The sequence below is a fragment of the Sphaerulina musiva genome (assembly GCF_000320565.1).
Source record: "Sphaerulina musiva SO2202 unplaced genomic scaffold SEPMUscaffold_2, whole genome shotgun sequence".
NCBI lineage: Eukaryota > Fungi > Ascomycota > Dothideomycetes > Mycosphaerellales > Mycosphaerellaceae > Sphaerulina > Sphaerulina musiva.
This window is the reverse complement of record NW_016017384.1, coordinates 1192008-1218974: the sequence shown is the minus strand read 5'-3', so window position 1 is coordinate 1218974 and position 26967 is coordinate 1192008. Positions and strand designations below refer to the sequence as shown.

The 26967-nt window shown below is 50.4% G+C and overlaps 8 protein-coding genes across 8 annotated transcripts in view; 3 read left to right on the top strand and 5 right to left on the bottom strand.

Moving 5' to 3' along the window:
• Positions 1-1190: 1190 nt before the first annotated feature.
• On the top strand, positions 1191-2246 carry SEPMUDRAFT_114386 (uncharacterized protein; the record flags this gene model as incomplete). Its single annotated transcript, XM_016901091.1, has 4 exons — positions 1191-1255; positions 1328-1585; positions 1649-1943; positions 2022-2246. 4 exons carry the CDS (start codon positions 1191-1193, stop codon positions 2244-2246), a joined length of 843 nt encoding a protein of 280 aa, XP_016763394.1.
• A 349-nt stretch (positions 2247-2595) lies between these two features.
• Positions 2596-3306, bottom strand: SEPMUDRAFT_114385 (uncharacterized protein; the record flags this gene model as incomplete). The annotated part of the gene is made up of 1 exon (XM_016901090.1): positions 2596-3306. One exon carries the CDS (start codon positions 3304-3306, stop codon positions 2596-2598), a length of 711 nt encoding a protein of 236 aa, XP_016763393.1.
• Positions 3307-10885: 7579 nt separating this feature from the next.
• SEPMUDRAFT_147188 (TPT-domain-containing protein) lies at positions 10886-12945 on the bottom strand. Its single transcript, XM_016904138.1, has 2 exons — positions 12391-12945; positions 10886-12258 (listed from the first exon to the last, which is right to left on the bottom strand). The coding sequence occupies exons 1-2, from the start codon at positions 12844-12846 to the stop codon at positions 10903-10905; spliced, it is 1812 nt and encodes a 603-aa protein (XP_016763392.1). The 5' UTR covers positions 12847-12945; the 3' UTR covers positions 10886-10902.
• A 498-nt stretch (positions 12946-13443) lies between these two features.
• SEPMUDRAFT_139003 (uncharacterized protein) lies at positions 13444-16235 on the top strand (the record flags this gene model as incomplete). Its single annotated transcript, XM_016902895.1, has 3 exons — positions 13444-13509; positions 13662-15918; positions 15979-16235. 3 exons carry the CDS (start codon positions 13444-13446, stop codon positions 16233-16235), a joined length of 2580 nt encoding a protein of 859 aa, XP_016763391.1.
• A 285-nt stretch (positions 16236-16520) lies between these two features.
• Positions 16521-18017, bottom strand: SEPMUDRAFT_59902 (uncharacterized protein; the record flags this gene model as incomplete). Its single annotated transcript, XM_016909509.1, has 2 exons — positions 16521-17649; positions 17757-18017. The coding sequence occupies 2 exons, from the start codon at positions 18015-18017 to the stop codon at positions 16675-16677; spliced, it is 1236 nt and encodes a 411-aa protein (XP_016763390.1). The 3' UTR covers positions 16521-16674.
• Positions 18018-19348: 1331 nt separating this feature from the next.
• On the bottom strand, positions 19349-21067 carry SEPMUDRAFT_147187 (uncharacterized protein). Its single transcript, XM_016904137.1, has 3 exons — positions 20904-21067; positions 19718-20825; positions 19349-19641 (listed from the first exon to the last, which is right to left on the bottom strand). The coding sequence occupies exons 1-3, from the start codon at positions 20993-20995 to the stop codon at positions 19564-19566; spliced, it is 1278 nt and encodes a 425-aa protein (XP_016763389.1). The 5' UTR covers positions 20996-21067; the 3' UTR covers positions 19349-19563.
• Positions 21068-23065: 1998 nt separating this feature from the next.
• On the bottom strand, positions 23066-25434 carry SEPMUDRAFT_59898 (glycoside hydrolase family 125 protein). The gene is made up of 2 exons (XM_016909508.1): positions 23313-25434; positions 23066-23224 (listed from the first exon to the last, which is right to left on the bottom strand). The coding sequence occupies exons 1-2, from the start codon at positions 25336-25338 to the stop codon at positions 23199-23201; spliced, it is 2052 nt and encodes a 683-aa protein (XP_016763388.1). The 5' UTR covers positions 25339-25434; the 3' UTR covers positions 23066-23198.
• Positions 25435-26665: 1231 nt separating this feature from the next.
• The window catches only part of SEPMUDRAFT_19175 (uncharacterized protein), a gene marked incomplete at both ends in the record, with an annotated part of 1037 nt that continues 735 nt past the window's right edge, over positions 26666-26967 (top strand). The window contains one exon of the mRNA XM_016908312.1: positions 26666-26899. Within this exon, the coding sequence (XP_016763387.1) occupies positions 26666-26899 (234 nt within the window). The remainder of the gene's footprint in view (positions 26900-26967) is intronic.

Below are 26967 nucleotides of genomic sequence, written 5' to 3'. Positions count from 1 at the left end.
CCCCCCCCCCCCCCCCCCCCCCCCCCACCCCTCATTTTATGCCTCCAGGATTTCTCAATGTTGTGAAACATCATGCCTTTGCCTGCTGGGTTGGGAAAAGAGTGTACAGAAAAATCTACCTACCTACCTTACCAGGCTTACCTTAGTCTTACCTAGGTATGTATGTAACCTACCTCTTTGAATGAGTGTGGGATTCAGCTCTTTCAGCTGAGAGCAGCTGAGGAGAGTGGCGAAGATCAGAAAATCACTCAGATTTCAGAATCTGGTCGCTTGCTTTACTTACTTACTTATGATTGCACAAGAATAGAAGAATGAGGCATGAGGATGAAGGTTGGAATTCTTTTATTTTTTATTTTATTTTATTTTTATTTTTTTGATTAAAGCATTTCACCCACCCACCCACCTCCCTACCTACCTACCTACCTCCCTCCCTAAGCGTCTCTACCTAAGCGTCTCTATCTTCTTCTTCATCTTCTTCTTCTCCCCCTCCTTCTTCTTCAGCAGAAAAATGTACACCCACCTACCGTACCTTACCTACAGTAGCATATCCCCAACATAACTTACGAGAAAAAACGTACATGCACGAGCTGAAAAAAAAACGAAAATGCCGCATAACATGGTACCTTAGAGGTAGTGCAATCTTTCATTCCACGCTGCACTCTTGTCGATCGGTGTGTATATGTATGCACATACGCATATGCATACATGCGCGCAGTGAAGCGATGTACTGTAAAATATGCTGTGATTGAAAGTGACGTACTTGCACTTCTATTGCGGGATTTCTTTTTTTGGGGGGGCATGGAAATAGGGTGTTGGTTGAGAGAGAACCTAAGAAAGATGAGATGTTGTTTTAGGTGGGGCCATTGGATTGTATATAGTAGAAGAAGGGAGGAGGGAGCGAGCAGGAGGAGGAGGAGAGAAAAGAAAAGTAAAAGGGACGCTGGTGAGTCTTTTTTATTTTATTGTGTGTGTTTTTGGTTTGTAGAAAAAGAGAGTCTACACCTACCTCTCTACATTACCTACCTAGATCCAGGGATACACCTACGAGCGAGGGGCACTTTTTCGACGTGGTCCTTTTTGTTTTGCTATCATTACTTACTTGGAGTATTTTGGGAACTTGCCATATATCTGTTCCAGACCTACACCTGGAGGAAAGAAGGCGGTTTCTTTTTCAAGAGCTTTTTCACACCATGTCAGGGCTAGAGGAGTGTAGGCATTTGGAGAAGCCGTCAAAGGTGCAATTTGCTGGATCATGGTATGTGTTCGCGTTGTCTACGAGCAAGGTAGACTGAGACTACATGGTACTTCCGAGCTGATCTCAAGGCAGCTTTCTCATGGTATGGCTGTTCGTCTGCTATATACCACAATACGCTCGGATCGTCCGTCGCCAGTCCGCTGAAGGCTTGTCGACACTCTACATTCTGCTGGGCTCGTTATCGGGAGTATGCGCCATCGGTAACATTTTGGTCCTGCCGTCCAGTGCAGTCGACATGGGCTGTTGCAGGGTGAACAGCTACTTCGCCTGCATCGGTAGCCTGCTCGGTTTGATGCAGGTCATCTTTGGCATCGCTTGCTTCTGGGTCATGTCAGTATAGGTCCACATGCGTGGTGGGAAAATAGTCGGTATCGCCTGCTAATACTTGGGCAGCCTGTTCCTGTACGTCTACTACTCGGAAGAGGAAGGCGAGGACGAGAAGAGTGGGCGAAGAAGATCAACAGCGTGGATGGTCCTGGCGGTTGTGGGCGGCTTTGCTCTCGCCGTGCTGTCGCTCTCGGTAATGGTGCTGCGTCAAACTCCCGGCATGGCGCAGACCTACGCAGACATGCTGGGCATTGCAATGACATGTCTGGCCAGCGTGCAATGGCTGCCACAAGTCTACACCACGTGGCACCTGGGCCATCTGGGCAGTCTCAGTGTCGTCGCCCTTTGCCTTCAAACTCCGGTAAGTTTTGACTGTGCCAGTATACCTAGTCGCCGTGCATGCATGAATGCATTGGGATCACACTGACGATGGACTTAGTTCACGTGGACCTTCTCGATCAACATGATGATGCGATATGGCGTGGAGGGATGGAGCGTGTGGGTGGTATACGTCTTTGTGGGAATCATGGAATGGACGTTGATTGGCACCGCCGTCCTCTTTCACATCAGGGACAGAGGCAGGGGCAGAATCAGTAGTCGCCTGTCGACTGGTAGTGGCCTTGGTTCTGTGGAGGAGCGCAGGCCGCTGCTTTCCCACGCCTGAGCCGCGCATGCTGGGAGTTGGTGGACATGGGAGATGGGAGGTCACCGTCTATTCTGGTTTGTAGATTTACAAAGTCATTTTGTACCATTTCATGGCCATGGCGCCAAATGCATGTCGAACTCGTGGTCGTCGTTCTTGGTGTCGGTGTGCCCAAATGGAGGAGGAGGAGGAGGAGGAAGATGAGAAAGGAGTTCACTCCGAGGACCTCGTGCCGTGCCGTACTCGATATGCCAAGCTTTACCGCGCCGCGCCGCCCCGATGTCTCGCGTCTCTTCGCATCTCAATCCTCATCCACCTTGATCCAAACGCTTTTTATTCAGACTCTCATCTCCGAAAGTCTCACGAATCCTCAACCCAGAAAGTAGCAGATCCTGTGTCGAACCTCATCTGGAACGCGGGACAAGTCCAGAAATTCGTCGGCCACACGCGAAGATCCATCCCCCAACCTTTTCCATCTCCCATTCACATGCAAGGCAGGCAGCCTCCGATTCCTATCGAGATTCATCGCAAAGACAGCGTCAGAGATGACTGGTCGTCGATCCTGTACAATCCACGTTTCCGCATGACCCTCCGATTGTCTCCTCCTCCCTCCAGTCACGCAATTTCGAAGCCATCTCGCAATGGTCGGGCTCAATTTTCCTCCCCATAACACACCACAGCATCGAAAGCCTTCGAACATGGGCTTTGGTGGCCAACACTTTCCCGTGTGTTCTCCCGTGTAGCGACCGATATACATTCTCAATTTCTTCATCCGTTGGTATTGAATCGAAGCGATGCCCATTTTCAATTGTGCGATTGTCCGCACGAATTGCAGATTTGTCACTTCACAGCCGGACACTCGTCTCTGATATTGATATATCGATTCCAGCGCTTCGACCAGCCCGCGCATCAACGAGTGAGCAGAGAAAGTGCCGAGTCGCAAGGTATGATTGCGATCAATGGTTTCGTCTTGCACCGTTCGGCTGGGCTTGTATGTGACAGTGCCATGAATTGCCGGACAACTCGCGAAAAGGATGTTTTGTCCCAGGAAGACTTTGTATTGCTCCACCGAGATGTGCATCTTTGTCTCGAGATCACTCTGATTTTGGCCCAAAAGTCGCTATAGCTCGAAATTGTTGCTTCCTGGCTCGGCCGTGATGGATGATTTGGAAAACATGCCATTACCTTATCCATCCATAGGGTAGGTGGGTAAAAAGTGGGGTGAGACCTTCGAAATACTTATTACTTCCATCACATTTTAGTGTGGACATCGAAGTATGGTATGGTCACCGGCCCGGAAGTGAACCCATCTTTCAAAAAATATTGAATGGCCCTTTCTGGATTTCGATATCGTGCTTCTTGGCGGAAAGGGAAATGTTGTTTGAATGCAATGCCACGACAGCGGTGTTGTCGCTTGTCGCTTGTTCTGCAGTATAAGAGGTAGTAGACTTGTTCCGAATCATCTTGCGCTACTCCTCGAAAATTCGTCATTGATGATGATGATGATGTTGTTGTGGTTGGAAGCGTGGAAAAAAAGGGTTCAAGAATGGACCCTTTTCTTTCTCTTCTCACAATCAATCTTTGATGACAACACGGATCTTCTCGAATCGGAATTTGTTCCAATAAGCTCTCTCTCTCTCTCTGTGTATGCGTCTGTATACGTGCGTATATACCCCCTCCCAATCCTCCCTTCCCTTCCCTCTCCAAAACCCCCTTACTCCTCCCCAACCAACACCTCTTTCTTTCTTTTCCTCCTACAAACGACATACGGCAGCAGCAACATCATCGCTAGGTAGACAACCGTCCCGACCACTCCCTCTCTCTCTCTCTCTCTCTTTCTCTCCACACATTGATATTGAAACCACACACACACACAAAAACACACAAACTCAGTCAGTATAAAGTCACTTCAAAGGGACTGACTGATCCTTTATACAAACATTTTGAAAAAAGAAACAAAAAAAGAGGCCTCACCTCCTCAATTCCCCTAATAAGGAGGTAGATATCTGTTTCTGTTTCTGTTTCTGTTTTTGTTTCTGTTTTATAAGATACACTTTTCAATTCGTTCAAGCCTAGGAGGTAGAGTTCCGAAAAACAGAAAACAGAAAAGAAATAGAGAAAGTTGTTGCTTAGATAACAAGCAAGGAAGAAAAGGTAAAAAGCACGCAACAGACATGGAAGTAGGTAGGTAGTAGGGAGTAGGGAGTGTAGGAGGTACCTAGGTAAGTTTTTGTGTTTGTTTTTGTTTTGTGTTTGTTTTGTTTCATAGGTTGTTTCGAAAGATGTCGAAAGATCGGGATGGGATTAGGAATAGAATATTAAAAAAGCCAATATTTCTTACACAAGGTAGGTAGCAAGCGATGACTGTTCTAGAAGGAGAAGAAGAAGAAGGAGCTGAAGATGACTTGACATTGCATGAAATAATGTTCTATAAGAAAAAAAGTATGCACATGAAGTTTGTAAGTAGGTAGTTTGATAACTCAAAAAACTCTTTGCAATGATGATAATAAGAAAACCACAGAGCCTTGATTCCGCATGCATGGAGATTTGGATGAATACGCCACGCTAATATTGGTTCCGACTTTGTCCATCGTATCATGAGAAAACACACCTCCCAATAATAATGAATTCGCCCCCGTATATGGTTGATAGTATGCAATTATGCTCTCTTTTCTACTAAAATTAAAAAAGATGCGCATAAATTTTTCCCATCCACGCAAAACAAAGGAGACCCGAAATTCATCCATCCCACTCACTCACTCAGTCTTCATTGACTCTGAGCATTTAAGCAAGAGCAATAAGAGCCACAACACCAGCGATCAAGCCAACGAAAGGCTTAGCGGTCGAAGCAGCGCTACCAGTGTATGTAGCCGGCTTGGAAGCCGAAGGGTAGGCGCCTGGAACAGAGCCCGTTGGGTAAGGACCCGTGGTGTTGGCACCAGGGTACATAGCTGGAGGAGAGACAGGGCTAGCAGGGGAGCTTGGGGCGCCGTAAGATGGGGCAGTCCCCGATGGGGCACCGTAGGCTGGAGGAGCAGCGGCGGGAGGAGCTGGCATCTCTGGGCTGTATGGGGTTGGAGGAGCTGGCTTGGATGGCATCTCAGGGCTGTATGGGGTTGGAGGGGACTGAGCTGGCGAGCTTGGGGCAGGTCCAGATGGGCCGTAGGCTGGAGGAGCGGGCTTGTTGGGCATCTCAGGGCTGTATGGGGTTGGAGGAGACTGAGCTGGGGCGCTTGGGGCAGGTCCAGATGGGCCGTAGGCTGGAGGAGCAGGCTTGTTTGGCATGGCTGGGCTGTATGGGGTAGGCGCGCTCTCCTGAGGAGGCATGGCAGGCATGCTTGGGATCGGGACGATGGTCTTGGTCTGCACGGGGGCGCACTCGGTGCATGAGAGCGTCACGTACTTGGTCTCGGTGACAGTCACACCAGGGCAGCTCTCAGCAGGCTTGCTGGGGTAGACTGGCGAGTTAGGAGTGGTCATGGCAGGTGGCATGCTCTCAACAGGCTTGCTTGGGTAGACTGGCGAGTTTGGTGTGGTGCCAGCAGGAGGAGCGCTCTCCACAGGCTTGCTTGGGTAGACTGGCGAGTTTGGTGTGGTGCCAGCAGGAGGAGCGCTCTCAACAGGCTTGCTTGGGTAGACAGGCGAGTTGGGAGTGGTGCCAGCTGGTGGGTGGTAAGCTGGTGGGCTCGAAGGACCCTGAGGAGAGTAGGGGGTGGTCGATGGCTGCTCAACAACGGTGGTCGAGGCCATGGTCTTGGTGCTGACGGTGTTGCTGAGGGTGATCTTGGTGGTCCAGTAGATGGTCGAAGTGCTGTAGACCTTGCTGGTCAAAGTGGTGTAAGACGCTGGCATGGATGGCACTGGAACGCTGCTGCTGGTGTAGATCGATGCAGGGTAAGTCTGAGATAGAAGGTCAGTGAATGTCTTCCGAATTCTTCGGTATAGAGAACGAGCAATGTCTGTCTCTGAGACCACACCACCAGCCGCGACCAGCTAGGATGATGAACGGTCGAGATCAGAGCATGCCTCTCCTGGGCGCTTCCACTTACTGGCACTGGCTTCGACTCGGTGCTGTAGATCGAGCTGATCGAGCTGCTCGCTGGCTGCGATGGGTGAGGGTAGGTCGCTGGTGGGGTCGCCTTGGACTCGCTCGAGTACGAAGACATGGTCTCCGACATGTGAGGGTAAGTTGCTGGCGGGGTCGCCTTGGACTCAGTCGAAGACCAAGTGGAGCTCTCCTCAGTGCAGGTAGTAGACTCAGATGCGGAAGTCGTAGGGTGCTCTGGTGAGTACGGCACACTGGTGGTGGGGTGTGGGTACACTGGAACACTCTCGGTGCTGCTGCTCTTGGTGACGTAGGTCGACACAGTGGACGACGATGCGGTCGGGTACACTGGCTTGGACTCGGTGGCAGTGGACGAGGTTGGGTACCCTGGCTTGGACTCAGTGGAGCTGCTGCTCTTGTGCTCGTAGGTCGAAGGAGTGGCCGACGACGAGTACGAGGAGACCGGCATGGTTGGCTTGTAGACGGTCGAAGAGGTGCTCTCCTCCTCGGTGCAGGTGGTCGAGCTCGAGCTGGTGGTGCTTGGCTTGGCTGGCGAGTATGGGGTGGTCGACGAGGTGGTTGGCTTGTACTCGTAAGGAGGAGCGCTCGAGCTGGTGCTTGGCTTGGCTGGCGAGTATGGGGTCGACGAGGTCGATGGCTTGTACTCGTATGGAGCCGTGGAGCTGGAGCTGGAGCTGGACGCCATTGGGTAGGTTGGAGGAGCCTCGTACGCTGGAGGAGCGTAGCTGGCGACAGCCGCGGACGCGAGGCCCATGATGGCAATGTTCTTCATCATTTTGGCGAGGTGCAAAGATTATGGATTAGAATAAAAAGAACGTTATAGGGTCGATTCGTGGATCGTAGAGAGAGTGAGTAGTGGTGCAAGAAAGAGTGTAAGATGCTCGAAAGCGTAAGTGGTCCAACGAAACCCCGACGAAGTGTAGGAGAGAAAGCGGATGGAGGAGAAAAAGCTGGAGCAGAAGAGGTGGAAAAGCGAAGCATATCAATTCGAGCAGGGAGCGAGTGCTCCGGCTGGCGGTGACTAACTCGAGGCCGACCCAAGCCCGAATTGGCAGCACGCATTCGCCAGCAGCTCCACATTGGAGGCTTGATCCGGCAAGTCTCAGTGGTCGAGAGTGAACAGATTGCGATCCGCACGACGGACATCTCGGGAGGGTCTCAGACTTGGCTGCAATTGCAGGGGGGCCAAGTGGGAAGTGAAGTGGCTCGGCCCAACGCGCGGGACGCCCGACACAAGGCTCACAAGCGGTGCAGAGTGCAGACGAAGCAGAACGCCTCGTCAGGGGTCCCTCTCACCACCCGCGGACTGCACTGCCCTGTTTTTGTCTGTTGTTTTCGGTTCTGCTGCGCGCTGCTCCACCGCTAGGAGGTAGCAATTCGGCAATTTGCTACTGGAACCAGTCAATAATAATAATGACAGACCTGACAGACCTGACACGACTCATCTCCCTCCTCTGATCTCCTCCTGTGGCCGTGCGGTCTGCGATGGGCAGTGCACCGCACCTATAGATGGATATTACATTGCATTGCATCCGTCGGGGCAGCTCCAGAGTCAAGACGTGGTACTGCATGCCGATCGCCACGTTGAGAGGCATTGCGATCGTGCAGCTCTGTAAGAGGCGCCATGGTTTCGGTGCATATGTCCTTGACCTACCTCCTCGGAGGGAGGCATACAGTCGAAAGAAAAAGAGTATTCAAAGTGCCAGGCGGCCGATTGGCTGAAGCAGAGTCTGCAGACGCATTGCCATGACTTGACACTTGACTGCCTCTGCCTGTTGTGCCTGACTAGACTCTTCTGGGAAACGCCAGTGCACATCTGCTCCTCCGGCTCGCGCCAACGTGGCAGTTGTGGTGTTGTGATTACTGTATACTTTTTTCACTTTCCTGCTGATGAGAATGTGTGGAACACCGTTTGGCTTTGGCCATCGGCCCAGCATCATGACGCCAGGTACAGGTAGCCAGCCCTGCTCGAACTCTGTTGACTCTCTCTCCCTTTTTCGATCCTCAGGTTGAACCGCCTGTTTCACACTCGCAAAACATTACACCTGTCACAAAATCTGGTATTCTGGTAAAAGTAAAAAGGGCCTGTATTGCGGGCGTCGTAGTCGGCAGAAGTCAGGAGATGAAAGATGACGGAGGCTCGAAGTCCAAGCCGCGTTTGTCCAGATCCAGATGATCGTGAACGGGCGAGAAGCTCGTATTCTTTCGCAGCTAACGAAGAGCACGCGCTTTCGTAATCACACTACGTCCGGAGGTACCTACAGACTACAGTACTACGAGGTACGACTCCAGGCTCCAGGAGGTATGTCCAAGGAGGTGGCCACTGGCCAAGATCAGCTCCAGGCAGAGTTCCCTGCGCTGGAAAGGAACCGAGCGGGACGGTGCAGATGATGAGCAGAAGCGGCACGTTTGGTGGCTGCCTGCTGTGACGATGGTCTATATAGCTACCGGTCCATGCTTATTATTACTCCTGTACTACTCTACTGTTTCTGCAGCAGTTCGCAGCTGTGCAAGTCCCCTGTTTGCCGAACCATTCAAATCTGCCAGATCCACAACAACAACAACGATTGACGACAACAAAACCAACAAAAAACGCTCTTCTGGTCGGACAGCGGCGCGCGCCTCTTCTTCTCTGGTGGCGTTCAACGTCCCTTTCACAACTCTCATCAGCTTCGGCTCCAGTAGCTCCTTTTCATAGCCTTACTTTCAATCCTGTTCGCTAAGAAGGGAAAGAAAAATCTCAACCTTCGGATCTGCCTGTCCGTCCAGATCTTGAGCCTGGAAGAACAGAACACAAAATTCCCCCTTTCTTTCTATCTTTGTCCCAGCATTTGTTGTTGGCCCTAGCCGAGATACAAGCAACGACATTGATTTTTCTGCTTCTGGAACAAACACCACACAAACCCCCCCTGAGAATAGCGTCGCGACCTTGTTTATTATTACACTTTTTTTTCTCTCAGGGTATCCCTCGACTTTCTAGACCTTCCTTCTCCGCTTTCTTTTCTCCAGTGTGTGCACCTTAAATACCTTACCTACTTGGACAACCAGGCCAGGATTTCAAACACATCCACTGCCCAGTGCCATCAATCCTATAACAATCAATCTATCTTGTCTCGTTTTGCCAGGCTATAGCGAGATACCTCAACTACCAAAGACAGACGAGGTAGAACGCGGACACGACCAGATTTGAATATTAAAACAAATGCATAAAACTCGTTACACATTGCATTAATCTGCATTGCACTCTCTCTGTACCTTGGATCCAACTACATTGCATTAGAAAAAAAGAATGGAACGGTACCTGTAATCGGGAATTGGCGGTTATATACAACAACAGTAGATTCCATCCATCCCAACATTATCATCCTCATCATCCTCATCATCCTCATCATCCTCATCTTCCTTCTTATACCCACCTCACCTAGGCACATCCTCCCCATCTCCTTTCCGCACTTCTTTCACACGTGACACCACCACCACAAGTTTCCATACCCATCACCAAACCAAATCGCACCACCGCTATCACCAAAAACAAGTCGCGCCACCACGCGTATTCCATGGGCCCTCCCTTGCACCCCGGAGTCTTACCGGTAGTGTACGTATCTTACTGTTACAAGAAAGTACATATAACAAACAACAACAACCAATAGTCCAATATTGTGATTTTGTAAACAAAGACAAAGACAAGACTAACTAACTAAAGGGACTAGGACTAGGTATAATCTAACTAGTACAACTACTGTATACTAGGAGGTAGGGTTAGGTAGGTATCCGAGACGTTTGTCTTTTTGTTCAGATTTCTTGTTGGTAGATTTTGAATAGGAGAGATTTCCGTGTTATCTAGAAAGACAAAGGGGAGTTGGCGCTACCTACCTACCTACCTAGACTAACTAGTACTTACCTTACTGTAGGTAGCTACCTTATTGTTGCGGAAATAGGTAGATGAGGTTGTACCGTTGTCTAGGTAAGAAAAACATCTGGTTTGATATTCGATGAGGTAGATAAGGTATATACAATAATAGAAGGAAGAGGAGGAAGAGAGAAGGGTTGTTACCTAGTATGTACTATTTATTACTTCTGACTTCCTATCTGGAATCTGGATTGTTATTATGATTAACAAAAGATAGATAGAATCACTTCAAAACGAAATCCTATCGTATCGTACGTACGTGTTACCTTTTTATGCAGCTACCTTAATCACACTCATTATCTTCATCATCATAGGTACTCTCCATCATACTCATCATACCTTACTCATCATACTCATCATACTCATTATACTCATCATACTCATCATACCTCAGGTACTCTCCATTATACTCATCCTCACCTCAGTTACAAGTTACAATTTACAACATGTATTTGTTTCAAGGGATGAATGGAGTTCTGTCGGACATGCGGACGGACATGCGGAGATTCACCATCACTGCAATCATCGTCGTCGTCATCACAGTCAAATTATTAAAACAAAAAAAAAAAAAAAAAAAACAATTGACAGGTCGAAACCATGTGGGGATTGTGTCGCATCGCATCCCATCAAAGAAACCACCCGTGAAATAAGGGACGGTACCTACTGTAAGTAATGTAATGTTGATGTGATTTGATTCAAATCTATGTAGACAGACTTTTACGAACAACGACATCGCCCGGGCTCCACGTTTCTTGAGCTTTCGTCCCTGGAGCAAGTGATGAGGGATGCGGGAAGCCGCCATGATGATTGGCACCAGGCACAGAACCGTTCTGATGGGGTCTTCCGGGTCCGCTCCCAACAGCATAATTCCCATGGGCGTATCCACTGATACCGTTGAACCCACCATGTTGCTGCTGCTGCTGCTGATGATGCTGCTGCTGGCCGCTGCTATGCTCTAGCCCCAGAGGTGACTGGGTAAATGGGGCTGGTGCCGCGTCGTTCTTTTTCGTGTCTCCCAAGTTCAATGGCAACAGGTGATTTGCGGAAGCGTCTCTCTCGCGCATTTGTTTGTCCCTCTTGTCGGCATCAGAGGTCCGATCGTAGAGATATAATCCTACAAACGTGAGAAGGAAGCCTGCACCCTGGGTTCGAGTCATGGGCTTGCCGAACCAAATAATGGCAAAGACAATCACGGCGACGCGTTTGATGAGGCTGGCGACTGAATATGTCACGGGTGAAGTCATGCCGAGCAGCACAAACGCCACCAGACTTTGAGCAAAGTGGAAAGTGCCATTGAAGAGGAACTCCAGAGTCAGGCGGCCATGGTCCAGAGAGTTGGGCCTGACGTTCAGGTCAATGGATCCGTCGTAGAGAAAGTCTCCCAGCAGTGTGATGCCTTCGGACCAAAACCAGATGGGAATGGTGAAGAGAAGTGCCATGAGGGAGGAGTAGCAGAGCAGGTTGAGCTTGTCGGGCTTCCGACGCCCCACAGGAACTCCGTCGGCTTCTGCTCGTGCAGAGTCGGTAAAGATCTTCTTGGAGACGATGTTCTGCGTGACGAAGAGGATTGCGCTGCCGAAGGCGTAGATGAGTCCAAGGAAGTTGGCTCGGAAGCTGGCGGAGCAAGCCAGAATGACACCCAGAGTCAAAGGGATCAGAGAGAGATAGGTGGGCACCGAATATCGGACATTGAGGAAGATTCGATATGCCATGACGGTCATCAGAGGCGAGAGACCCTTGATGGTGTGGACCAAGGACACGGGGATCATGGACATGGCATCGGAATTGAGAATGTGGCCGCCAATCTGAAAGGCAGTCAGAGGCAGGGTCGCCATGATGATCTCCTTGTTGGGTCTCCTAATTCCGTTCTTGAGGACGGGCAGAGCGTTGCGGACCGACGCATTGCGCTTTGCGAGCCATGCGAAGAAGACACACCAAAAGGACACGAGGGCGAACTGGATGATGGTCAAGGTTACGGGCATGGGCAGAGAGGTCAAGATGGCCTTGGACGAGGTGTTGGTGATGATGGACGTCATGTACCAAAAGGCGCAGAGGCCCTGTGCAGCAGAATTATCAGCGCAGGTTCGCGACACGACGCGACGCAACTACATGTCCTCTCTCTCTCTCTCTCGCTCTCTCTTTAACCATGGTAGATCAGGTGTGGAAGGCAGGATAGGGTATGCACCTACGACTAGCTTCATGGACACGGGCGCTTTCAGCGACTCGGCGATCTCGTGTACATTCTCATGGATGCTGGCGCCGCGTCCGCGTGTCCTCACCGTGCTGATAGCTTCGCTCAAGCTCTTTTGCCTGCCATGTCTCGTCTTTGTGCCAGCATTCATGCCTGCGCCGCCGTTAGGCAGTAGTCGGGAGCTGGTCTCGCGAGACTTGCGCGCGGGCCATCGCTCGCTAGAGTGCAGTCCGGGCGGGAGGCCATTGGGGAGTGGGCGCGGACTGGGGCCTCGCGAGATGTCGTTGTAGACGTCTTCGTCGAACGGGTTGGTGGCAGCGGCGGCGGCGGCGGCGGCGGCGTGCTCCTGCACAAAGTCGGGAAACTTGTTCGATTGCAGGGCAGAGGTGTTGTTGGACTGGACAGAAGAAGAGGAGCGCCTGCGCTCAGATGCTCCCGTCGCATGCGGAACCATCACTGTCGTACCGTACCGTGCAGCGCTGAGAGCATAGAAATTGGATGAGCGTCGGGATCATTGGTCCATGCTGCCGTGTAGCGGGTGAGGTTGTGAAATGAGCGATGGGGTTGGGAGGTAGGTAAGGTAGTAGGTAGTAGGTAGTACTACAGCGTGGAGGACATGTGTCGAGTACGTGTGCGTGGTGGCTTCGACGTCGGCTCAGGCAATGGAGTGAGTGGGAGGTCTGAGACCATCAAAAGTGCATGTCGTCGCAAAGAAAGTCGCGTGCCGGGGAGGGTTGATCGTGGGTAGCAATCGCGGGTATCGCCTCGCCTCGCCTCGGCCGTCTTCCACTCACTCTTCTGCTGCAATACTACAACAATGGCTCTCTGACGATGGTGCAAGTGGATGGCATTGATCAGCACACTTTTGCACTGCTGAGGTACTAGTAGTCCGAGCATCAAATATACGCACCGTGGTTCTTCAGGGCTGATGCCTGCTAGCTCCCTCCTGCTAGACCACGGCTGGCATATGCTACAATTAATTCCCCCATTGCTCCCGTGGCGACACTACTTCTAGAGTTCTAGTCTCCTCCTCCCACATGATCGCTGCAACATGCTGCTGGACAAGCTGTATACACTGCTAGCGCATCTCAACCCGCTGCAGCAGGCTGTCCCCGAGGTGTCAGACGCTCCAAGCGGCCAATCGTGTCTGTACCACTTCTCGGAGAAGTGGCATCTTCTAGGTCCATTTCAAATAGGAACGCGAGGTTCGATATCATAGGTGCCCGGTGCGTACAGTCTTGATCAACGGCTGCTGATATACAGGCAGAGGCTGTCTGGGGGGCAGATCCGTTGGAACATCTGGGAGGATTTCACAGCCTAGACTACAATGCCGACGCTTCATTCCGCAGCTCACTTGCTGTCAATGGAAGCATCGGTTGGTCAAGCGTTGCGGCACATGGCACAAGCTCAGATCGAGGACGAGCTGGCGTCGATTTCCTCGTGCAGTTCCCACACATCGACTGGGATGGTCTGCGTGGCATCTATGGCTGGGCTGCACACCAATGGCAGGCGTGGGCGAGAGGCGAGATTGTCGTGCAACCTGGCAAAGCGCAGACATTGATTCTCCACACTCCGCAGATACTGGAATTCTGGGTGGATGATGATCACTATTTTGGGGGAGACTTCTACAGCTACCACAGAGCTCCGCTGGTATTGCGCCTGGAGCCAGGTCGTCACCGCATTGACGTTCGATTGGTACGCGATGTCAGAGCTATGGGCGGCGTAGAGCAACCGAGCATGCAGGTCAGCCTCACCATGACAGGTACGTGGCCTGGACTGCATCCGGTCTTGCGACCACGAACTGGAGCGCTCATATCAGACGTGATTGACTCGACTCGAGGCTCTGTTTTGGCCAGTGCGTGGGCATCAGTTTTGCTTCGTAACGACGACGACGAAGACATCTATGTCTATGCCGTAGAGGCAACGCACAACGCTTGCCTTGCAGAGCTGGCATGTGATGAAGATGAAATCCGCTTGGTGCCCGGTCAATCGCGACCAGTGCCGATTCGAATCAGCTGCGTCAGGCTAGACTGGCGCATTAAGTTGGACTTCAAATATCGCAGAGGGCATGTCCATGGCCTATCGTTGACTGTCATTGCAGACCCTGTGCATCGCAGTCCAGGAGAAGCTCATAAAGTCACATACCTGCACCCAGGTGGCATAGTCTCGTATGCAATTCTTCGCCCGCCGTCGCAGAAAGCTATCAACGACGTAGGCCCCAACGTGTCTCTTCCTGTACTGCTTGGCTTACATGGGGCTGGAGTTGAAGCGGAATGGGATGAGTTCCGTCTTGCGCTGGAACCGCTGCCAGATCTTCATGCCTGGGTCTTGTTGGCTACTGGTGTGACGCCGTGGAGTGGCGATGACTGGCATGCTTGGGGTTTTCCCGATGTAGAGGCTGCAATCGCCATGATTCCTGACTGGATCGAGCATAACGAATGGAGAGGACCTGACGTTGACATTGACAGATGGCTTGTGGCCGGACACAGTAATGGCGGACAAGGGGCATGGTACACCTTACTCCACCGACCAGACAAAGTCATCGCCGTTGCTATACTTTCGGGCTACTCTTCGATACAAAACTACGTGCCATACTCTTTCTGGCAACCTGCAGATCCTGGCAGAACGGCTGTGATTCATTCTGCTCTCGGCAGCTACAGGCACGAGTTGTTGCTATCCAATGCGAAAGGGATCCCCGTGTTTCAACAACATGGCAGCGCCGACGACAACGTGCCCCCGTACCACGCGAGGATTCAAAGTCAACTCATCCGCGAGGCAGGGGCTAACAGTACATTTGTAGAAATGGAAGGGAAGCCACACTACTGGGAGGGCGTCTTCACGACCGCTGAGTTGCAGGCCTTCTACCAGCACCACATCGCTCTGAGCAATGCTGGAACTGCTGCCCCCGAGCTGCAAGACTTTGCCATCGCGGTGGCCAATCCAGGCGACACTGGACCCAAAAACGGGGTTCAAATCACGCAGTTGACGACACCAGGGCAGCTCGGTCGTCTTGACGTTTCGTTTAATCCACTGACACAAGGTTGCGTGCTACGAACTACCAACATTAGAATGCTTCACCTGCCACCTTATTTCCGCGAATGCTCCTTTGTCACCCTCGATAATCGCAACATCTCGCTACCGGACCTCCAGCAAGCGAAGAATTGGACTCTCATCAAGCACGCAGGCTTGTGGCAAGTAAAGGGCAGCACAGCCGATAACATGCCACCAGCCTCTCCCCGCCTAGGTCGTCAATCAGGCCAGATGGACTCCATACTGCGCACCCAAGACAGCTTTCAAATCGTCGAGCACTCTCCCCAAACAAGACCCATCGCTCTCCAAATTTCTCGAAATCTATGCCAATACTTCAGCGCCGACACCTCCCTCACATCATCCTATGCAGCAGCGCTCAATTCCACAGGAAACATCATCAGCATCGCCATCGGTGGCTCCCATTTCTCCCCAAACCTCTCCACAACAACAGACTTCCCTATCCACATCATCCACCATGATAACCAAATACGAATCCGCAACCCCTTTGAAATTCACGAAGAGCACACCACCGCCACCACCACTACCACCATCGCAGGACAACGACAAGGGGGTCTCGCAGCAATCTATCTCCGACCTCTCCCGCTCGGACGTCTGGAACTCGTCGTGTGGGGCATCGATGCAGCCAGCTTAGCGAGCGTAGCGCGACTCGTCCCCATGATGCCCGGAAGTGGTCAGCCGGATTTTGTGGTGGCGGATTCGCAAAAGATGCTCGCCATGGGGTTGGAAGGGGTGTTGGCGATGGGGTTTTTTGATGGGACATGGGAGGTTGCGAGGAATTCGTTTTTGGGTTAATGGGGGAAAAAGGGCTACCTTACGTACCTAACTTATAGTTACCTTAGGTAAGTAAGTGACTAGTTGGCTAGTACAATTGGGTTGCGTGGTGTTGTGATATGATGATGATGATGATGAGAGAGGGAAGAAGGATGCGATTGACACACATGTGGTACATGTATACAGTATAGAAGAACGCTCTACTGATGTCACAAAGGTAGCTTTGATGAACCACCAACATGGAAATTACATTTACTCACCAGTTCCGACACACTCGAATTCCGGCGCCATCTATATATCATCATCATCATAATCATCCTCTACAGATTCCCCTTTCATCAGGTATTTCCTTGTTTCCCCTCTTCTTCATCCTCTTCTTCCTCTTCCACCATTTCTTCTACACACCGAGCCGACCACCTCAGTTTTCCATTCCATCCCTCAACCTCATGTACATCCTCCCTCACTCCTTATCCAAAGTCCACATCATCAACCCATTCTCATACAACCCCACCACCATCCCAACCCCCGAAATCCAATCCTTAACCACACTCGAAGCCGTTCCATATTCCTTCCCCACATACAAATTCTTCAAACCCTTCGTCGCACTCCACTCCGCCACCCAACTCATCTTCGGAAGTTTCGGATCACACTTCTTCCCATCTTCCTCGGCCGTAGGAGAAGTCGCCTCAACCTGACAATATCGATTCTCTTTCCCCACGCGTTCGACACTGGGCGTGTGAGGATGGCCGGCGATGAGCAAAGTTCCTTTCGAATCGGCGCTGAGATTATCCGGGAGAAAGGGTAGAGGGATGGAAGAGAGGGGTGTGAGAGAGGGAGGGGCAGCAGCAGCAGCTTGGCCGGTTGTTTTTTGAGACCAGTCGACGTGGAAGAGGCGAATGGATGCTGTGCTGCTGCTGGCGACTGCGATGGTGGATTTATTGAGGAGAGCGATTCCATTTGCGAAGGGCATGCGAGTCAATGTTGTGATTTGGGGAGAATTGTCGCTGCCGCTGAGATGAATGTGAGCGATGGAGCCGCCGGCGATGCCCGCGTAAGTTTCGAGTCGAGCGAGAGTGCGATGGTCGCGAATGGGCATGTAGTGGTCGTTGGTGATGAGGAGTTCGTTCTCACTAATTGCCACCAGAGCATTAGGTGTAGGGAGGTTTTGCGCATCGCGGAAGGTGCCTTCGAGTTTGGCGGTTTTGGAAAGTATGTCTACTTTGTACCATTCGAGTCGAGTGCCCGAGGGATTGTGATTGATGACGAAGAGTCTCTTGCTCTCTTCATGATATTCTATTCCCAGGGGATGAAAGGCATCTGCGCCCTCGTGCACGGGGTCCAATTGCAATTTGAACGGACGACTTTGAGGTGCTTCTCTGTACGTCCACATGTAAATTCCCGCATCGGGGTGAGTAGACGAGTCCTCCAGAATTCCCTACAAGCACACACACCTCAGCATAAATCCAAACCCCCCCAATGAAAAACACAAACTGCGGGATAGGGCGTTCTTCTTCTTCTTTCTATACACCACCACTTACTTACCAAAACAGTATTCCATTTATCCCTCCCCGGATCACAACTCAACATAACCCATCCCTCCTCTTCATTCAAATGAATATCTTCGCAATTGCGAATAAAATGCTTGAATCGGACCTCGTAGGATCCTTCGGAATTCACGGCATTGATGGGAGTCAATCTGCCTGGGGCGTTCAAGTAAAAAGTCGGCAAAATGCTCCAGCGCGCGTAGATGAAGGCGATGAGGAGGACGAGAAGGGATAGTGGAGCGTAGCTTTTGGCTGCCATGGTGGTTGTGGGGGGTGCGGTTCTCCTGATCTAGGAGGAGAAGAAGAAGAAGGAGGGAGGAGGGAAGTAGGTAGGTGAGAGTGATTGATGACGCGAAGCTGATTTTTATTATCAAGCTACAACATTAACTCCCTCCATGGAACAACACGTTCCAACTGTGCGTGTGTGATTGTTTGTCAATCCGGCAGGTTTCGGCTAATCCACTCCATGGGCTCCCCCTGGTCGTTGACCGCCATTGAGAGAGAGTTGAAACTAGGAGGTAAAGGTAGGGTAGATAGAGGCAGAGCTTCCCCCCAAAGTTCGAAGACTGGCACCAAGAGGCCGGTCTTATTACTAGGAGCTATTAGACTGGAACCAAGCTCCTGAGAAACCCTGGAGCCTGGGGGAGGTAATATTCGGAGTTTGCGGAGGTATTTAGTATTACGGACTAGGGTGTCACTCACCTATCGTCGTTTTTATCTGCTGCTTTTGTATTATCAAGATGCAAAATACTAGGAGGTATGTATGATTCCTGCCCGGTTGCTAGACTTACTATAGGTATATATAACTGCCTTATTATAAATACCTAGATACGAGTGAAGTAGTGTACAAATGAATATATACCAATTCAAATATCCCTCAAGTGAGTACCTACCTATACGCGAATAAACCAACCAACTTTTCTAGGGTTTTACGACCGGCGAACCGGCTACCGACCGACCGACCGACCGTCATTTTAGTTTTGAACTCTTTTTGTTTTTCTAACTGCCAGCTTTTTTGTTGTTGTTGTTGTAGACTTTTGGAGGCACCTTACTACTAACCTTTTCGTGCGAACTGCGGAGGTAAACGGGAGACTATATTGGACTAAGAATAATGTTGAATTGTTGATGATGTGGCACCACCCCACACTATGTAGTACACTAATTGCATCAGGTTCTGGAATTCAATAGAAAGGTACCTAGTATGTGATGTCAATGTTATTACTACATGTGCCTACCTTACACCTCCTACTTTATTACTATCACCATCACCATCAAACATTTCCTATAACCACTACAGCTACCTACCTTACCTACCTACAAGTACCACGAACAAACAAGTATGTCTGTACAGTACAAATTTATTAATTAGGCACGAGAAGCACAACAACAAAAAAAAGTGTAACTACCAAAAGAAATATCTAGGGACATACTCTTACTCTTACTCTTACCGCTAAATTTCCAAGAATTGCGCATGTTTGATTTTCTTTTTGAGTAGGGCGAAACAAACTCGACAAGAAAAAAGAAGAAAAACAAGAAAAGTGGCCAAAATGATGAAAAAAATTGACAACAGCTTCAAGTGGACATCTTTCTGTCTGATCTGTACAAAGAGACATTAACCATTAACAATAAAAGCTCAGCTACAAAATCATAAAGCTACCTTAAGCTAGATAATGCAAGGTAAACATCTGTGGTTGAGGACTTTTTCTTTTCTTTTCTTCTTTTTCCAAAAAATACGAGATATAAAGTTCCGTTCACACATCACATGTCCTCAGCTTTTCTTTTGGGGGGCAATCATGTCGTGTCGTCTAGTAACCAGTTGGGGTGGGCTCGGGGTACTCCTCCGTGCAGCTGGTGGACTCGTAAACTGGGGCGGCGGGGTGCGACTGTAGAGAGAGAGAGAAATGGTTAGTGGGCGATTCGAGCGTCAAGGGAGGGTATGTGGGGAAGATGAAGATGTACCTCGTATGGCTTGGGGGCCTCTGGCTTAGGGGCTGGGTGAGTTGGCTTTGGGGCCGCCTCGTAGGTGGTGCTTGGCTTGTAGACTGGCGCAGTTGGCTGAGGGTGCATAGTAGCGGAAGATGGGTGAGGGTATGGGTATGGAGCCGCTGGAGCAGACTTGGTTGGCATGGCCTCGGCAGGCTTGCTGTAAGTGGGAGCAGCAGACTTGGATGGGTAGGCAACGATGGTGGTGCAGTCCTTCTCGTCAGCGGGACGTCCGAATGCGTTGTCGGCAATCTCAAAGGCAGCGGGGCCAGCAACAGTGTTGTCGTCAGTGGGGAGTTGGTCGTCCTTGGTGAGGATGAGGTAGGCCTGGCCGGGGGCGACGGTGCCTGGCATGAGGTTGGGGACACCGATGGCTGGAACAGTGACGGAGTAGCTGTCGCCAGAGACAGAGAACTCGGCCTTGGTGTAGCCACCGGAAGTGACAAAGTACGCAGCCTTCGCATCGACGCTGGTGGCGACCTTGAGGGTCAGGACCTCACCAGCAGTCTTGGTGCCGGCTGGGGAGACGGTGATGGCTGGGAACGCCATGAAGCCCTTGAGGACCTCGAGAGAGCTGGTGGGGCCAGCTGGGCAGCCAGTGATGAATGGTGCAGCCAGCGAGAAGACCTGGTTGAAGTCCAGGGCGACGTCGAATGGCGAAGGGAAAGGAGACAGAGCTGGGGTCTGGTTCTCGCGCAGGTAGGCGGAGTGACGGGACTCCACCGTCAGGATCGATCCTGCGGCAGTGAGGTAGTCGGGGCTCTTGACGAACTTGGCAGCACCCAGGTATGCACTGACACCAACGCCCTCGAGGACATTGGCAATAGCCAGGAACGTGGGCACATCAGCGAGGCCGAAGTTGTATGTGCACTCCGCAACGGGAGTGGCACCAGCGGCAGTCAGACCAGCAGTGAGGAAGTCGACGTGAGTCTGCTCATCGAACTTGATCTGCTTCAGGTTGTCCAGGAAGGATGCCTTGAGTCCAGCGGCCTCGAAGTCGGCCAGGGTGAACTTGGAGATGGCCTCGCGGTAGAAGGCGTTCTCCAAGTGCTCGAGGGTCAGAGCATATTGGAGGATGGTGGCACTGAGAAGATGGACATTAGCAACTCTCTCTCTCTCTCTCTCTCGCATCCATCATGACAACAGTTGAGAACACGCTTACTCCGTGACACCTGCTGGAGGGATGGCAGCTTGACGCTTGGCTGGCGCTGCAACAGCAAGCGCTGCGAGCGAGGCAATGAGTGCGGCGTGCATCCTGAAGACTGGCGACTTGCTCTTCTTGATCGACGGAAGTTCGAAAAAGGGATTATTGTTAAAGAGTGACTGGAGTGGAATGATCGAACGGTTCCCTCAAAGCGGCCGAGTGAGACTGTCTTTATGATGAACGACCTCCCCAATCCCCATGGCCCCCTCCCCAAGACCAGGAGTCGAATCTGGCAACCTAGCGCCACCGTGTGATCATGATGAGGATCGACTTCCGTCAACACTCGCATTCCGCCTGCGCAATCTCTCGTGGCCGCGGCAAAGTCTGGCTCGACCGACATCGATTCCCAAGGCGTTGCAGTAGTATAGAGTTAAGCACGCGGGATAAGCTGTGTTTTAGTGGGCAAACTGACTGACAAGGCCGCAGACAAGTGAGCTAGTGGACGCCATGACAGCGTCCACTGTCGCCCATTGGTGCTGCTATCAGCCTAGACGGACTCTTGGGCGTGGAGAAGAGATGAGCGCACGGATCCCTTGAACTGCCTTCAAGCCTTCCTTTCCACATCCGGCTCCAATCTGACAACGGCTTCCAACGTTTCCGTGCTCGCTTTGCTCGAACCGGTTGTCCCAAGAAAAAATTCCCCTCCTTCTACGCGCCGCGCCTACGACACTTGGAGAACTGTTGATCTTCGCAGGGTTGTGTATTCGGATGCGAGACTTTCCATCTCGCGTACGGTCGTGTAGAAGGTATGCTTGTCAAGTAATTATGATCTGATGCGATGAATTGCCCCCAAAAGTCAACAAACAATCACGCTAAACGCATGACGAGGGGAACGACCCGAGTGCTTCCAAGCCTCATAATGGCGTAACGGGCGCCCAGATGAGGGGTGCAGCGGCAAACGGTGTACTAATCATTGAATCTGTGTTGAGAGCAGTAGAATTTGATGACTGAGAGGGAGAGAGAGCGTTGATGAGTGGTTTTCGTCTTTTCCCATTGAAATCTACAAACATGAATGATGAAAAAAAAATATTTCTTGTACTACAAAGTGTTGTTGTCGGATATGCCTCCAGCCTCCAGCCTCAAGCCTGCAGCCTGCAAGCCTCGTGGTACCTCCCTGTCAAGATATTGCCTATCATATACCTAATCGAGAAGACAACAAGGTTGTGAAAAGAGAGAGAGAGAGAGAGAGACTGCGCCATCATCATCATCACGCTACTGCTCACCCCTCATTAATAATTTTATCCTTACTGTTTCAAAAAAAGTGACATTCTATACGCTACGCATTCGATCGAGAGAGCACGTGGACTACATTCTCCATCCTCCTCCTCCTCCTCCTTTTACCTCCTCCTCCTTCTCCTGCATCGTCACATCTGCAGAGCGGGGAAAGTGTAAATCAATGATCGACTCTCTCAACTGCAGCCTCAAAGTCTTGATGAATCTCTGCATCCTGCTCTCTAACCTAAGCACGAGCATAGTACAAACTAGTTCAAAAGTCAAAAAAACTACTTGGTGGGAGGTAGTCTTTTTTGCTAGCCGTTGAGAATAGAGATTGAGCTTGGAAAAGGCTACTTTTACTAATATTTATTCTCCTAACGCTTGGCGGGTATAGATCATGTATGTACGATAGATATACATCGAGCTATTAGAGCTATTATCATTCTGCTAATGCTGCTATTTCAGAATTGTAGGTTGTATTTCGTTAATATAGGAGATCGAAGAAGAAGAAGAAGAAGAATACTCTTTTAAATCCCTCTAAAAAGGATCAAGTTCTCGTACTAACAACTAATCAAAGCAACGCAACAAAAAAAATCCCGTCTACCTTCTTCTATATCCCCTAAAGCAAGCCTAAGCCTAAACAAACATCTACAACCACTTCTATACCCGTTTCCTCTAAAGCTCCTACTACCTAGCTATACTGTATACGATACAGGTACCCAAATTTATTAGGTAACAAAACAAAAAATAAACTTGCGCAAAGCGAGACTTCGGATCCTTGACTTTCCGAACTTACCTTCTACAAGACTACCTAGGTACGTACTCAATAATTTGATATAATTTCAATAATAATAAGACTACCCGTTTACGACAACGACGATGACGACGACGACAGGGGTTGGTAGGTAAGGTAGGGTAGGTATAGTACTGTACACGCTAGATACAGATTTCTATTATCGCTTTACGAGAAAATATCATCACGAAAAAGTACCTTACTGTGAGGGTACACACAAGTCATTTATGGATTTTATTTTTTACTTATTCGTGCAGTTCCGTTAAAGGTACTAGGAAGATATAAAAATAAAGCAATGTCAGTAAGTACGTAAAAAGAGATAGGGCTCGGAGGGATAGGGGATGGAAGGCAGATCTTACCTCCTTCTTCTTCTCCGTCGTCGCTATGATCTTGATTATTCTTGATGAGAGATGGACTCCTCCTCCTCCTCCTCCTCCACGAGGATAGGACGACAATGAGTAGAGAGCATGCTGCGAGAAAACCGGTCATGAACCAAAACCAGGTCATTTTACTCTCTTCGATGTGGATTGGGGCGTGGTGTTCCGCTGGTGCTGCTCCGTGGGCATGGTCGTGGTTGGACATGGGTTTTGCTTCTTCTTCTTCGTGATTGTGATTAGGAGATTGTTCATCTTCGTGTTTAGCTTGAGAGTCTGCTGTAGTAGAAAGAGAAGGAGGAGGAGGAGGAGTGGCCTCGGCGTCAGGACCTGAAGTCTCCAAAGAAGAGGTAACGGTAGAGTTTGCAATACCCAATGAACCGTCACTGCCGTTCATCAACGGCGTATAATCCACATGACCACGATCATCATGAGAATCCACTTGTACGTCCTGAAAACTCAACTGCAACAAATGCGGTTTTCGTTCCTTCAAATCGAGTATACACTCGCCAAACATGCCATTAGCCCACGCAAACCACGATCGACTCCAGCGGCTCGAGTTGTGAGAATTCACACTTTCGTGCATCAGACCTTTCTGATCCGTACTGCTAACGAGCTGTCTCAGCTGCTGCGAGATTTCTTCATCGTCGTCAGATGTCAAAATTCGCATTATAGACGCCAACGGCCAGGCCTTTCCAGGACCATTGTGTGGACCACCCACCGCGGAGATGTGGCTGCCGTGTGCCCAGTAGGGATTATATATACTGAGAGCTCGGGCTCGAGTGTTTTGATAGATGGGATCGGTAATGTTGTGGTAACCGAAGAATGCGGAAGAAAGCAGTGAAGGAGAATTGGAATCATCCATGACGTTTGCGCTGCCGTAGCCGTCGACTTCGAATGCGTAGACGGGGCCATGTTGCTTCGTGTGCGTGATGCCGTGTTCTGTAATGGCTGCGCGGATCGATGCGGACATTTCCTGCATGCGTTTGGCTAGAGTCTGGTTGCCCAGTTGGTCGGCTATATTGGCGGCCAGTCCGGTGAATTGGGAAAACATCATGTTGGAGGGGATCAGTAATTGATAAATCGTTGGGTCGTCCGAAGGTCGAAAGAAGGATCGCACGAGACCAGTGCCTGCTGCAACTGGATTACCTATGCCATGGTTGCTCACTCGAGAATAGGTATACGGCTGCTCTGCGGTAGTGCCGTTATCATTGTAAGTGGGATGATCGGTCATATTCTGTGCCACGTTCAGGACCATTTCTGTTGCAGACAGCCAGCTGAATTTGCGAAAGAATTCGAGATCGCCCGTCTTCTCAAAGTACGTAGAAGATAATTGGAGGAAAGCGGCAAGAGAGTCCAGCTCATATTTGCACTCGAAAACCATGTTCCAGTCATATTCGGGCCTGATCTTCTGGCCATTGTGTGCGCCATTCTCCACGCGATCTCTCCCTTGCTCAGCAGGAGCCTGGAAGGCATTGCAGTACGGCGCGGCGAGAAGGTAGCGGGCCTGCAAATTGATGGCTCCCCTGAACAAGGACGGCAAGGCATCGTCGTGGCTGTTCGAAGCTGTTAGGAGAGCAGCATAGGATTGCAGTTGATTTGCGGAATCTCGTAGCCACATGGCATCAATGTCACCCGTAATAATAAATGCGAGCTCCTCTTCGGTATTGTTCTCCGATACTCCTCGCCAGCTCACAGTGGTGTCCAGGGTGTTGGGAAAGGTATTCTCGAATAGTCGCTTCAAGTCGACATCTGCAATCGAGGCCGTGACATTCGCGATGGTGGCTTCAACGACTGCGCTCTTGAAGCTTCGACAACGTGGCTCTGGCCGCATAGAGGACATGTTATGGATCCCGCCGCTCGACGGTCCATGCCAGTGATCAGTGTAGTCCCCATATTTGGGACAATTCACCTGATCCTCGAAGAGCGTATTGTCCCATTGAGCTACTCCTTGAACAGCAGACACTGCTGCCAATAATGTCAACGTCCTCCAGGAATTCAACTTGACCATTACTCCACGAATGTGCAGTGTGATGTACCGCACTTTTTATTGTAACTCTCCTGAGGCTGATCCAATTTGGGATCTGCATCGTTCACGTGAAGTCGGAGCGCCACCCGAGAGAGGGAGAGTTTCATCATGGCGTGTAGGCCGCGTAAGTTAAGGAGGTACCTCCTAGACTTCGTTGTCGTGTCGTGGTCCAAGCAACATCATTTTCTGCCTGTTTCTCCAGACGATGAGGCCAATGCACTGTTCAAGTCGCTGAGATGGTCATACAACATTCGGAGAGTATAATCAGGGCAGAACGACATATGCAGTTATGCACTCGACATTGCACCTTCAAGGATACCCCTCACCTCTCGATTCTTGGCCGCTAATAGGGGGTTAAAGGGGCAATCTAGACAGACAGCATTCCCAAAGTCTGCACCTTTGTTCATCTTTTTTTTTCTTTTTCGCAAAGTGAATTTTGTTGCAAAACACAACTTGAAGACTCTCAACAAATTCTGGAGAATTCGAGAGTGCTCCACTCCTCAGCCTCGGACTAGAACTAGAACTAGACGAGCCAACAGCATAATAAAAGGATTACAAGAGTGGGATGGGCCCACACAAAAGAAGCTGAATCCAGAGTCGATGATGCAGTGCAAGAGTGACTATTGTGACACAGCATACTTTACATGAAGCGATGGTTGCTGTCGTTGCGCAAGTTGTGCCACCTGCTCTCAAAAAGAAAATTCAGTGCCACTGCCGCCGTGGCAATCATGATTAGAATTACTATATTCACATGCGGTCAGATACAGACGAGTGCGTTGGCACAGCGATAAGGCGGCTAACCGACGACCGGACGACTTGCAATATATGTCGGCCCCTTTTTTTTACCTCCAGCTGAAAAGAATAAAAAGTAGGGCATACATGTATTCTTACAGGCATCATCATCAAACTGCTGAGGTTGTGGAACAACTTCAACCCATCGGACATTTTTCTCCGGCAGAGAAGCTCAATTCACAGCAGCCAGCAGCGTGGGGAGACCGAATTGTGCCAATGGCATCAGCCATTATGCCGGACAACCATGGGGAACCGTAGTACTGCAGAATCAAGCAGGGTTTAATCCATATGGTATAAACATCAAGTCATCAACAACAACCACAACAACACCACAGACTTCCTTTGACCCCCAACCCTCCTTCCCTTCCTCCCTCCCCTCCCTCCCCCTCAAACCCATCAATCCAAAAAAGAAAAAAAAAAAAAAAAAAAAAAAACCAAGCCACCCACAATGCCCACCCCAACCCCCCACCTCCTAGCCCTCTTAGCCCTCTTAGCCCTCGCAACAACAGCATCATCATCCTGCCTCACCGACTCCCACGCACAACGCATCGCAGACAATTTCTCGCATCTCTTTTCCGATTTTTCCGAAGAATTCGCCAACTCGACTCTCACCGAAGATATTACCGATCAGACGGATAGTGTGGGTTGGTTGATCAGTAATGGAACGGATTGTCCTCATCCTCTCGGTTCGGTGACGTTGAGTTCGCGAAGGGAGTTTTTGGATGCCCAGGCTACGCAGCCGAATTTGCCGGTGAGTTTTTTTTTTTTTTCTTTTCTTTTTTGTTTAGGGAGGGAGAGAGAGAGAGAGAGAGAGAGAGA

What these genes read in the sequence shown, in the direction of transcription:
- SEPMUDRAFT_59898 (XM_016909508.1), bottom strand. Translation starts at nt 25,338, where the DNA reads ATGGTCAAGTTGAATTCCTGGAGGACGTTGACATTATTGGCAGCAGTG. An exon ending in CGACGGAGAAGAAGAAGGAG is followed by an intron (nt 23,225 to 23,312) that starts GTAAGATCTGCC and finishes ATATCTTCCTAG; the next exon opens with TACCTTTAACGGAACTGCAC.
- SEPMUDRAFT_147188 (XM_016904138.1), bottom strand. Translation starts at nt 12,846, where the DNA reads ATGGTTCCGCATGCGACGGGAGCATCTGAGCGCAGGCGCTCCTCTTCT. An exon ending in CCGTGTCCATGAAGCTAGTC is followed by an intron (nt 12,259 to 12,390) that starts GTAGGTGCATAC and finishes TCTGCTGCACAG; the next exon opens with GGCCTCTGCGCCTTTTGGTA.
- SEPMUDRAFT_147187 (XM_016904137.1), bottom strand. Translation starts at nt 20,995, where the DNA reads ATGCACGCCGCACTCATTGCCTCGCTCGCAGCGCTTGCTGTTGCAGCG. An exon ending in CCTCCAGCAGGTGTCACGGA is followed by an intron (nt 20,826 to 20,903) that starts GTAAGCGTGTTC and finishes CCATCTTCTCAG; the next exon opens with TGCCACCATCCTCCAATATG. An exon ending in AGGCCCCCAAGCCATACGAG is followed by an intron (nt 19,642 to 19,717) that starts GTACATCTTCAT and finishes CTCTCTCTACAG; the next exon opens with TCGCACCCCGCCGCCCCAGT.